This window comes from Aythya ferina, assembly GCF_964211825.1.
Source record: "Aythya ferina genome assembly, chromosome: 2".
NCBI classification, from domain to species: Eukaryota; Metazoa; Chordata; class Aves; order Anseriformes; family Anatidae; genus Aythya; species Aythya ferina.
In genome coordinates this window covers 135,659,279-135,672,224 of record NC_140297.1, presented here as the reverse complement: position 1 = coordinate 135,672,224, position 12,946 = coordinate 135,659,279, and the positions used below count along the sequence as shown (strand labels likewise).

General features: G+C 38.7%; 1 protein-coding gene across 3 annotated transcripts in view; it reads left to right on the top strand.

Annotated features, from left to right (window-relative positions):
- The window catches only part of RUNX1T1 (RUNX1 partner transcriptional co-repressor 1), a 114,742-nt gene that overhangs the window by 33,198 nt on the left and 68,598 nt on the right, over positions 1-12,946 (top strand). The window contains exon 1 of one of the 3 annotated variants that reach the window (XM_084507629.1): positions 1,952-2,086. The exons of the other annotated variants lie outside the window; for them this stretch is intronic. Within the exon in view, the coding sequence (XP_084363755.1) occupies positions 2,080-2,086 (7 nt within the window). The 5' untranslated portion in view covers positions 1,952-2,079. Of the gene's footprint in view, positions 1-1,951; positions 2,087-12,946 lie in introns of those variants that run through there. 3 annotated transcript variants of the gene reach the window in all.

Below are 12,946 nucleotides of genomic sequence, written 5' to 3'. Positions count from 1 at the left end.
GAAAATGTTTTTCCTTTCATGTAGAGTACAGCGTTAAAAAAAGAAAAACAACACAGCAGATACAATACTAACTGACTGGTTTTAAATAGTGCATCAAATAATAAAACAAAAAGAATGCTAAATTCTTTCAAGGCCTTGGTGGCACAGACTTTGGTTGTTATTCTCTCCATTTGCTCCCTCATGAAAGCATTCTGCCATGGAAATGTTTCCATGTTGTGGTGTTTCTCTTCAGCTGTCCGACATACATATCCATTATACAGCACTTCATTACAGAATGTATCTGATCAAGATGAAGAAAAGACCTGCCTCAAGTGGAGGTGGAATATTTACTGGGGGGAGAGGAGCTACTTGTTTGCTTCCCTGAAGTTACCAGTCCTGTGGAGTCTCTTTAATCAAAGATTAAGCGTGGCACTTGGACAGCATTAACAAGTTATAGTGGAAATATCACTAAATTAAGTGACTCATTAGTTTCAGGTCAGAAATATTCACGAGTCCAGGCCGTATATTGGAGGTGTTGTTATTTTTGCTTAATTTTACACATGTTCTTTCCTAAGTAGATCTTTATCAGGCTCTGTGACAGCTAGAGGAAAGAAAAGGAAGGCCTGAAAGCAGGGTTGCTTCTGCATATTAGAGGCAGAAGATGGCATAACACAAAATCAAGGGTTGCATAAATAAGTACAAAAGAATGAGTCTTATGCCGACAAGATTGCAGCTTCTGAAGATCTGAATGAGAATCACTGGTTTCCTGTATGGGTTTAAAGATATACTGAGAAGGCAGAGTTGAACCAGAATGCGCGAGCTGATTGCTGGAGAAATGTTGGTTCCTAAAACAGAGAAGGTTTTACAAGTGCTGAATTGAATGGGAGTTTTAAAAAGAAGATATTTTTCCCTGTGCCTGGAATTCTGTGCAAGGCTATACGTGCTACAGAAGGCATGCGAGTCAGGCGTATGTTTCTCCTAAGAGCCAAAGATGTTTTACAAAGGACTAAAGAGGGACTGCTGAGAAGAAAATAGCCAGCTTTAGATAAAGCACTATAACAAAGACTTGTAGTTTTATGTATCATGGTGTCCATTAAAGCTTAATAGGGAAGAGTGCATTGAACCTAGCCAGGCATACGTTATTCATGTGAAGGATAAACATTTAAGGGGTGTGCAAAATCAGAAATTGGGACGACATGATTGTTTAGCTTTTGAAAAAGCTTTACAGGGAAGATTTTGTTTTCATCCCCCATGGATCACCATGCAAGGTAAAGGAGAGTAAGCTGCAAATGTTTGGAACATATCAATGCAGGAATCCCAGGGGGTTAAAAGCACTATAGTAAAATAAAAGTGGTCTGCTTTCTAAGTGTGTTCTATTTTACACATACTACTGAGCATCTGAGAAAGGGAGTGATTTTGATACTCTGTTCACTATAGTAAAATAGCATAATAATGAAAAAAGTGTGGGGAGGGGGAAGAAGGGAGGGGGGACCCTCCAGTCTATCGCCGTGCAGGTTTTGAATTTCCGGCTAAATAAACAAACGTAGTCCTATGGAGTTCAAAATGATGGCTGTTAAAATAAAGAATGAATTTGTTTCCACTTTTGGCGGAGAGCTGATTCGAAGCAATGCTTTTCTCTAATTGCCTTCAGCGAGAGAAAGGGTTAACTTTTAAAGAAAAATGAATAATTCAGTGTTTAGCTTATCACTCTGCATTTTACTTTCTATTCTTCGGTCATCTGGAACTTGGTGTGAAAGGTAGAGTAAAAGGAGTCAGCTGAGGGGAGCCGGGGTTGTGATAATTTGCACACACATCCCTGTCATTGTTCTGCCTGAAGAGACAGGGCTGGGTTCAAGGCCACATGTGCTCCTGTCATCATTCACATTTCTGCTCCAAGTGCAATACAGAGTGTCAGCTCTCCATCTGTCTTTGCCTGGCAAACGCACGCGCCCAGCATCCTGCCTCCAGCTACGCTGCCACAGCCAGCTCCGATGGCCCTCCTCGCTTCTCCCTGCTCATTCCAGAACAGGAGGCACTGAGCCCTAAATAAGCTTGCTTTTAGGAGAGAGCCATTTACAGTGTGGTATATTTTATCCAAGGATGCCTGGTGAGTTAAAATTATCGCAGTTCTTTCGCTTGTAAATGAGTAAACGCTAATTGTTTTTTGATAGTATTTTTTTTTTTTTTAATATAGATGGTGATTTGCAAGCTGATACGGGGACGGAGTGCTTGTGGATGCTAATTCTGTTGTGTATGTGTTTGGGGGAGGGGAATTTGTGTGAGGAAACTGCCAAAGATGCTACTTGCAGCAGGACTGGATGTTTCAATGCAAAGGGATAGAAATAGCAGAAAGTCACCGTGTCTGTGGGTGCAGGTCTCTGCTTGGGTGTTATTTTAGCGGAGAGAAAGACAGCTTTGGTCTGGCTTTCATGACTGTCAGCTGTACCTTGAATCTGCAAACATTTTATCGATGGAGATCATTTGCAGTGTTCAGCGATCAGCTGAAACGATCTCTTTCAAAAGATGTTTAGCTGTTTATGTTGGAGAAGTGAAGGAGATTTATAAAACAAATTCTTGCAGCATTGTCCTAAATCGCAGCGTTTAACTGTCACCGGGCAGATCACCGAAATATGTTAATACAAAATAAAACAATGAAAAAAATCTGCTGAATTAGAGAAATTGCTGCAGAGCTGGAAATTTTAATAGGTTGGTTTCCTCAGGAAAATATTATCCTTGGATCTTAAGATCACTTGTCTAATTGATAAGTGCTATTGCCAATGAAAACATTGCTTCTCTGCAGGGTGATTTGTCTAAAGGGTTTTTTGAGATGCTTGACCACGACAGAGCGGATTGAATTTGATGTGTTTTGTTTGTTTGTTTTCTCTTTTGGTAAGGACTGAACAGAGCCATGTGCCTGATTATAACAGCCTGTGTCTCTCGATAAAAAAAGACAGGGCTTGAGATCCTACAGCTGGCTGGTTCTTGTGGATTATTTGGGTAGGACAGGCAGAAGAGGCTATGCTTGATCACAGGGAGTCTGTACACCTCGCAGATGGTGTTTTGAAACAGTATCTGCCAGTTTGCTGCAACCACAGTTGCATGTAGGTATTGCCAGTTGTTTGAGGAATGTTTTCCTTTTAGGATTTTTCTACATGGTCATACCCTACTGCTAGTATGTTTGCTGATCCTCTGGTTGGAACAAGAAAGTGGGCTCTGTTTGCTCTTAAGCACAAGTCTAAGAGGATTTATATGGTTGAAATATGGGCAAATTAATTTGCATAGATAATAACTGAGGACTATGAAAGGTCAATTTAACCCTTTAAACTTAAAATTTGATTTGCATGCATTATATTTCTGGGAATGTGGTCTTCATTAGAAATAGCATGGTAATTCATTAATTTGGAAAACTGCATTCTGCATAATGTGGATCTACTGACGTTTTCCTTGGATTTGTATGAAACTATTCTTCTTGTGCGGTTTACTAAATCTGTGTTTTATTAAGATATTTGAATATACTGAAATGACACAGCCCTGTCAGTTTTGATCCTTGTGTGTATTATTTGGGGATATTAGCAAACAGTATTGGAATGCCTAGAGTGGAGGTTTTTGAAAACCTATTAAGCCTTTGGCATTTAAATTAGTTAATCTACCTGCTGGTTAAAATTTCATGCATCTTTAATCAAAATGGCATGCGCCACACTTGAGTATGTATACCCTTACCGATACTCGTTAAGCTTTACCATTAAATAGATGTTTAATTTCCAGCATTCTCTTAAAGCAGTAGCAAGCAAGAAGTGTGTTTTAATGTCAGCTCCGAGTGTTAGAAAACCTTGCACTTGGATACAGAGAATACACTAACAGCTGTGACTGGGAGCATGTGCCAGAATGGAGATACTTGAACAGATCTGACACTTGGCTATTTTTGACACCCATCTGCACTTTTTTACTCTCCTCTAGGATGAACTGCCTCTCAATCTGTTCACAGCATATTTTAGCCCTTTAATATTGTGGCGTTGGGTTTTTTCAAATGGGCATTATTAGCCATCTGGGGCAGATTTTGTATTTTAAAAGTAAGCACATTATGTACAGAAGATTAAAAGGATGTGTATTTTTATGTAATCTGATATTATGTCAGTGCCTTTTGTGTATGTGTGAAGTCTTGATTTCAGAAGCATCCCTTTAGCAGTTGCGATATCCAAAGTCCTTCTAATTTTGGAGAAAGAACAGGAAGTAATAAAAATGGGTTCTGGTTTATGTGTAGTGATAACATTTCTACACAAAGTAAATTTGCTCTTCAAAGCCAAACCGTTCGTACTGTTATAATTATGATTGGCCACTCACCTTCCCTGTGACTAAAAAGCCAGGGCAGAAAGGCTTGCTAATGAAACACTGTAAAAGCAATTTGGATCTCTGCTAAGGCACTGCTGCAACTCTGAGAAAAGTCTATAGAAAGATAATCCTGTTAACATGAAGCTGGCAGTAACCAAGTTAACCGTTTCGTCATTCTGTTTAGTGAACTCGAGGAAGTGCTTATCTCTAAATAATTGATGTTGGGGGAACGGTGTTCACATCTAATCCCATATACCAGTTTGTCTGATTACTGTGTGTGTTTTTTTTTTCTTTTTCTTTTTCTTTTTTTTTTTTTCCAGAACTGTTTATTCCGGACTTTATTTATGAAACATTACAAATCTATCAGTCATTTTATAGTACTTTCAAAGAACAGATGTTGGCCTACAAAATGCTTTATTATTGCCCATGGCAGTATTCAGCATGGTTTCCTTAAAAGGACAATCAGTGATCACAGTCATTGTGGCCCAGAAATAATGCTGCTCTTTCAGAAGATGGCCTGGTATTAGGTCAGACCACCCTTTCTTTACTTCTGCTCTCCAGATGTGGCTGCAACTTTTTTTTTTTTTAAGTTCATGTTTCAAAAAAATGGGTTTGTTTTCAAAATCTGGTTTTACTTAAGATATCTCCATCCTGGAGTGCATTTCATAAATTGCCCACATATTTTTCTTAGCAGAGAACTTAACTGGCTGTAATTTTTAACACATGGCCACATCATGTGATATTTTCAAAACATTTGCACATAGCTTTAAGAAGGTCCCAGCAGAAATGATCCATCATCTCACAGCCAGCCCATTTCTTAACAGCATATCTGCATTTTCCATTTAGCAGAGCTATATATTATTAGCTTACATTTTGGGTAGTAAAACAGTGCATTGCTGATTGTAAAACATGGACTTTATTATCTGCTGAAAATTGATTTGGCATTTATAGCCACTGTGTACTAGACTGGCTTTCTGGTTTTAACATTAGTGCTTGCAAGTGATGATTTGTTTAAAGAACAGAAACAAAATTGCCATGGACATAACTGTTAGTGTCCTAGTAACTGAACATTTGGGTTATCCACCTGTTTTTTAAATACATGCGTCTAAATGCTGTTATACAGCAAGTCTCCTCACAGTCCATTAGCTGACTTGTTCTGTTTTAAGTTGCAGTTGCTATGCTGTTATATTAGGACAATTCTGTGTCTTACAAAACAAGTTTCCTGCCAAACAGGGAAAATGTGTCTGGAAATACTTAAGTCCGAGTGTTAACCTTGCATCATTATTCCAGTCATCCTACATAATGACTTTATCTTCTGCAGGATTTGGATAGGAACGAGAAGCTCCTTCTTTTAGAGGACTGTGGGTCACTAGGTTCCTCACATACGTACCATAGGCTTTAGGAGATGTGTAATGACAGATTATAATGACTGCTTTTCAAAGTATTAAAGTTTCTTCTTCCTTAATGGGAGCAATAAATTCCGAAGTCTGTGTGACACCGTTGCGCTTATTTTCAACCCATGGGGCTGTGAACCGCATCTTGCTATGTATGTGTGGAGAGTAACTAACGCATTATGGGATGCAGCTCGTACTGCAGAAAGAGCTGTTAATACATACATTTTTAAGCAGGGTCCCAAATGCTATTTCCCTCTGAAGATTTAGTGCTTCTAAATGATGACCCTTTGCTGGCCCTTCCTAGATGTGTGTACAGTGTTTAGCACTGACCACAGCTTGATTTGAGGATTTTAGGTTATACCGTAATACATAATTGCCAATTAAAACACGATCACTATAGCTTGCAAATGAATGCTCTCTGTCTATATGCAATTAAAAAAATTAGTAAAATACATTTTAAAATTGTTCTGCTGATTTGGAGTAAATGTAGAAGTTGATGCATCTAAAAATAGATGGAGACATGATATGTGGTCCTTTGCAAGAACAGAACATATATCTGTACCAGTTTTCTGTTTGGTTTGCTACATCCTTTTGTCATCAAAGTGTACATGCCACAGATAACTCTACATAAAATCAATAGAAACTTGGTATTTTACTACCAGTTCACAGACTAAAGCTAAGTGCAAAGGAAGACTTCTGCACTTGAAGCAGTAGCTGGCTTCCATATGCAGAGTTGCATGCCTTTGAATCGCTCTCAACTCTCTCCTAATCCCAGATGCATCGCCATTGCAGCTTTGAAGCTCCCTAAGCATGTAGAGCTGCATCTGTGCATGCTAAGATCTGTCTCGATACAGACAGGGCTAAGCAGGCAAGTGCTGAGTTCACACCTGTGTCTTTCTGGAATGGAGGCATTTCTATATCTGAGTTGTTTGAACAGTTGGATCTGGTAGGTAACCTGGGAGGATGCCTAATGCGTATTTAGAAACGTTGGTCTCTTCACAAGTGCAGGCTTACTTTTTGTTCCCGGAAATGTGTGCAGTGTAAAATGGAGCACAGAGCAAGTGATGCTTGGGCGAGTAGAGATTAAATTGGGAAACCCATAGGGTATAGCAGAGCTTAGATTTTCACTTGTACGCAGACAAAGTCTAGCCATATTGGCCCTCTTGGCAAGGCTGATTTCATTCAGTATCACGCCATGCTAACTCCACATTCGCACAGTAATCTGTGAAGCTGGTGAAGCCCTTGCCATGCTGTACCATGCTGTGTATATTCACTGGCTCCACTCTCTATGAGCTTGACTGTCTCTGCACCATGTTGCATTCTGTGCTGTGCAGGATGAGATAGAAGTTATTCCCACCCCAAATAAGCTGCTGCTGGGGGGTAGCTTTTGTCCAACCAAGGAAACATTATAGACCTGAACTTGATCAAGCAGAAGGAGGATTTGTTTAAATGCCTTTTACTTCTAGAATGAGGCTTCCAGTCAAAGGGTTGTTGAATAAAATCAAAGAACACCTCTTTCACCTTGCCTAGCTGTGCCTTAAACAAACCTGCTCTACTTGCCACCCTATTGAAGGTGAGGACATGGACATCTATGAATCTCATGCTTCTAAATTACTGAGGTTCTTGAAGGGCAGGGGTAAAGCATACTGCCTCCAGGATCTCCCTCTCGGTGAGCTGTAGGCAGTTGCTAGTTAAACTAACTATATAATCTCTGCCATTAGCTGACGCTGTCTAGTGGGAGGGTGGAGAGATGGATGGAGCCAAACTCTGTTCAGAGATGTGCAGTGATAGGATAAGAAGCAACAGGTAATTGCCAAGTAACAGCACAAGTAATAGACCACGACGAATCCCAGGCAGATATCAGGAAAAAATGCTTTGCTGTAAGGATGGTTAAACACTAAAAGAGGTTCTCCAGAGAGGTACTGGTATTTCTGTTACTGAAGATGTTAAAAAACCCCATTGGACAAACCCCTGTCAACTTGATCTAACAAAGTTGACAGAAGGGCTTGGTCTTGCTGATTTCCCAAGGTCCCTTCAACCCATGGTGTTCCTGATGGGTGTTTGCCATTAGCTGTTCTGGATGCCCAGTCTGAGGTACTGCAGTCCTCTGTAGGGGAAAACAGTCCCTGGTACTGTTTTTTGTGTTGTTTTTTAGGAGGAAATTTCAGCAGTATTGAATTCTGGGCAGCTAAAGTTAATTATTCATTAAACCTACTCCTACACCACTACCTGATATGTAACTTGCAGAACAAACTTTGCCTTTATGCACTGCTAGAGGACCAAGAGTTGTCAGAAACACTGCAGGCTGAAAGGGATGTACTGCCTTCCCAAGGTATTTCGTAGAGCCGTGCTTGCACGTAGCAGACCTGGATTTATTTCTCTGTGCCTTTTTTTTCTTCTTCTTTTTTTTTTTTTTTCTTTCTCCAAATTTTTATTTTTTCCCTCCTAGCAATTTCTTCTCTATTGCCAGTTATTGGTGTTGCATGGAGCAATAACCTCACTGTGAGCGTTAATTGCAGAAACGCTTGAGAGAACAAGTTGCTGGAAATTTGGGATTTGAGAGGGGTCTCTTCAGCGGGAGACTGCCAGTTCTGCTGTTCTGTCAGCAGATCTGCCCAGGGAGTTAACTCTTGGTCTTGTCCCTGTGCGGCAGCACACCACCTGGTAGTAATGTTCTTGCAGCTGGTTTAGGGCTGCGGTGTCAAAAGAGACGCTGAGCTGATCCAGCTTCTAAAAATCTCCTGCCCAAATTCCTATGGCATGAAGCTAGCCTTGCTTGAGCTTTTCCATGATGTTGCATAATGAGTTGTGCATTTATTTCTATTTCTTAAAAATAACTTCATTTTCTTGCTCTGGGGATCTGGCAATCTTGTAAAAGTTTCATGAGGAATAACTACCTAGTAGGACCCACAAATTTACATTAATTTAAATTATCCAGCCAGCTATTTCAGTACTAATATGGATATATGTTTTGGACCAGTGTCTGCAACTTAACTCTGCTTTTAAACGGGTACAAATCGTAAGTCAAAGGTGGTAGGAAATCTTTCTGAAGATCAAAAGGAAATATCATGAGCAGTGGATGCAGTTATTACGAGTGCTGCTCATATGGTTCTCATTCATTATGGACGTAGAAGCAGACTAACGAGCTCTGCGGCGGTTTTGCATATTGACAATACTGAACTGACAAAGACTGAAAGAGCTGTGACAATAGAGCAGCAAGGGGAATCAGTATTGATCATGTCTGGGAAGAGAGGCTGAGGACTAAGGAAGAAAAATGTATTTTGGTAACCCTTCGAGTGTACTGTAAGTTCGTGCAGATTTGGTGTAGGGTCAGGACTCTATCGTTCTTGATTAAAAAAGGGTTTTGCTCTATTAAATTGAGATGTGAGGAAGTGGGATTTGCATATTCTTAACTGCTTTCCAGCAAGGTTTGAAATGATGATTCAAGAAGCAGAAATGTGTTTTACCTTTTGAAGGCCATTGCCCTTTCCAGCTTATTGATAAGTTTTTTCTCTTTTAGGGGTCAATGCAGTATTCTGTCTTCTGTAAGTCATTCTGAAAGTACCTCTAAAATTTAACTTTGTACGCTTTCAGTTCTAATGCTTTATTGGACTATTCTGTACATGCTTGTAGTCTACTTCTCCCAGCAGTCATTTGCATCTCAGGTGCAGATTCCTGTAGCATCTTAACCCCTGATTCCCTTTCTGATGCAGGATTCACTGTTTTATTCTGTTCCTGTGTTGAAACTACAGCCTGCTAAAAGAATATGCTCCCAGTTTAGCAGGATGCAGGGCCTTTCTCCTCCCTTCGTTCAGGTCTCTCATTAGTATGTTCTTCTGTGACTCATGCAAACACACTTGACTCGAATAGTCTTCCTGCTACAGGATTACAGTTTGGGAAATACGTACACACTTACATTAAAATACAGCCATAATTTGATTCTTGCTTCTAAACTATGCATTCAAAGTATTTTGTGGTGACCCTTTTAAACCAGGGCAGGAAGCATGTATACACAGTCTTGAATTTTCCCTGTAGCTATTTTATAATCCAAATGACCACCATCTCCTTTGACTTCCTTCCCTCTGTATGACTTCCCCATATCATTCCTTGAATTTTCGAGAGAATTTTTTTTAAAAGCATCTTGTGCCTTACAGAGCACCAGACACATTATTCGCGGTTAGCAAATACAAATTAACATTTATTGTTTTAATTTTATTTTTCCAGTCCATTTCACCACATAATTGTTGATTGCATAATTATATCTGCTAACTTCACATGCAATTATTTGTATTCTGGTCAGAAGAAAGTTTACTAACCAAAGTTTCACAGAGGTCAGTTTCTGTGGAGGGTGTTAATGTTTTTATTAGCTACTTTATTTGCTTGGTACTGTAAAACGTACATTGTTTTTGACTTCTTAAGCTATGTTCAACAAGATCTTTAAGTAATGGGGATGCTGTAACCTCATCCGTTTTGAGAAGGAATCCAAACTGTATCAGTTCTGAAGGTACACACAGAGAAATAGTGAGGGAACCATAAGGACTTTGAGAGTTACTAATATGGTAAATAAAGCCAAAAAATGCACGTTAAAGCAACTTCTGTTATGTCTGCAAAAAAAAGGGTGTCTGAGGTCAGATGGCACTGTTGTTGTAAGCTTTGAAAGTCATCAATTTTCTTCTCATATATTGGCTTGCAACAGAGTTTATAATGCATTCATCATATTGTATTGGACTTACTGTTTTTAATTTCTTCACTGGTAGAAGGGGACAGTGATAAAACTTAGTTTCCAGAATTCAAAATTCAGTCCATGTTGGCTAAGTTCAACCTTCTGCTGACCTCCTTACTGCAGGGTTCTGAAAGTGGTAGCTTCTCCAAGTCTCTTACTAGTTCTTGGAAATAATTTATATTATCTTATTAAGGTCAAAATTGGATTATTTTACACTGAATTCGCTATTAGATTGCATTGCATTTTCAAACACAAAAACAAAGTCCTTTGCAATTTTGGGGGGAATCTGTCTTGTAAGTAGTGCTTATTTTACTTTTCTGAATTCCTGTTAGTAACTGAGAACAACTTTTTTTCCCCACTTGCAAATGGATAAGCAAGACCTTTCTGGATATTCTGTTTGTTGTCTCTTTGTTAAAATTTTAAAGTATTTTGAAGAATGCTCTTCCTTTTTTGTTAATTTACTTACATCTCTCTTTACAGTATTCTCTGTGGCTGTAAAAGCAAATCTGTGTTTGGGTTTTCTATATTTAATAAGAAAGATTGCTGTGCAGAAGATTAATCTGTGCATGAAACTTCAGTGGAGAACTTGGTTTGGAAACAGAGTCTGTTGTGCATGGGTAGCAAATTCTCTGTTGTCCAAGAGGAAGCCTGTGGTGCTGTCTTTCCTTGCCCTCTATAAACTGCCTTGTACAGACAGAATCACGTCCCATGCAATGAATGCTGGACTCGCATGTTGGTTTCTTCCTCTGACATGTCAATTGCTCAAGTAGTAATTTCCAATTCCTTTCATACTGAGGGAGGAAAGCAATGGTATTCAGTCTTCAGAGAGTGGAAAACCCAGGATTTTTAGCTTATGCTACTTTAAGATTTTGCTTCAAACCACTCTTGAGAGTCTGTAAAAGCTCTGAAGATAAAAATAGTACCTGTGTGTCAGGTGTTGACTAGCATTCCTTCATAAAGCCACAGGAGAAATGATATACTCTCTTCTTTAGTTAACTTTTGTATTCCTTCAGAAAGAGCTTTGTAGATGTTGCTGAATAACTTGTTTTTTTCTTGAAGGAATATAGAAAACCATGATGCCTTGATTTCATCCTGACACCAACAAACATGATTGCACAGTTTTGTCTGGGGCATTGGTTCAAGGCAGTCTTGAAAGAATGAGTGTCTATTACTTAATCACCAGGAATGCTTAATAGTTTTGTCACAACTGTTTTCCTTTTTGGAGGCTGTAAGTGTTTTTGCTGTCTTGCCACACCAGATATAGAAGACGTGCCGTGATGAATTACCCAATGGGGATTCTGCTGCAGAAATTGATGCTTGCTAAATAAAAATCAAAGCCTTCTTTTGTCTCCTTTGGTCATTACAGTAAACGGCTGGATTTTAAATATGTCTGCTTATAAAGCTGGGATATGCATACACAGTTGCATGCAATTTCTGGGTTTCAGAGGGTTTTTTTGCCACAAAATAATATGATTATGCAGATGTTCTGATACTGTTCTTTAAAGCAGTTGATTGCAGATCTGATCATGAAAGATGATCAGCAGCTAGCATATATCATCATCTTCTGATCCAAACAGGTTCCTTTGGGAGTCAGCTGTACTGTTTCAGTATGTTGTAATTAAATTGAGTGCGGTTTAGGTGTCAGAAATTACTTTATAATGCAGGATAATGGACTTAAAGAGACTTATTTGCAGAATGCAAATGTCCCTTCAAGGCTACATGTTAAGAAAGAAAACAAGCCCCCCAATATTCAGTAGGAAGAGAAAAGAGGGAAAAAAATTAAAGATCTGATTTCTGATCTTGTCCCTAAAGAATCCTTGCATTAGAGTTAATCTGGACTTAATATACAATAGAATAATGTCTGTTACTTGTGAATTCCAGTCATAAAGTGCTTTGTTTGAAATATTAACAAAGAAAAAGGTACTTATTTTTTTGTTTTACTTAGGATTGGATGGGTGGGGGATAATTCCTGTCAATCAGACCTTTAAGACTTGGAAAAATCCATCTTATTGCATGCAACAGGTACTTATATGCCTGGTTGTTGTGCAGTTTCAAGCAATGTTAATTTCCAGAAGAGTTCATGTGAGTAGTAAGTACTCAGCATCTTTCAGAATTAGACTAATGAGAAGCATGAGAAGGCTAATGTAGTTAGGAAAATAATGGATTTATATGCATAGTGAGAGCTGTTTGTAAATCAGCAGGTGGTTTCTAAAATATCAGAAATTAGCGAAATGTTTACTGATGTGATTTCTTTCTGAAAAACAAACATGTTTTAAAACACTTAAACATTAAATCTTCAAATGTGAAAAGCTGATTTTCTTTTTTTTTTTTTTTTTTTTTTTTTTTCAGTTGTCTTTTTTTATTTGTGGTTTGAATGCTCAGACTCTTGAGGCTTCAGGACCTAATTTTATTTTTTGAAGGGCCCAGTAGGAGAAAAAAACAATCAAACAAACAAAAAAAAAAAAACACAACAACAACAATTTTCTTGCAAACCATATATTTGGATAGGTGGCATATTTCA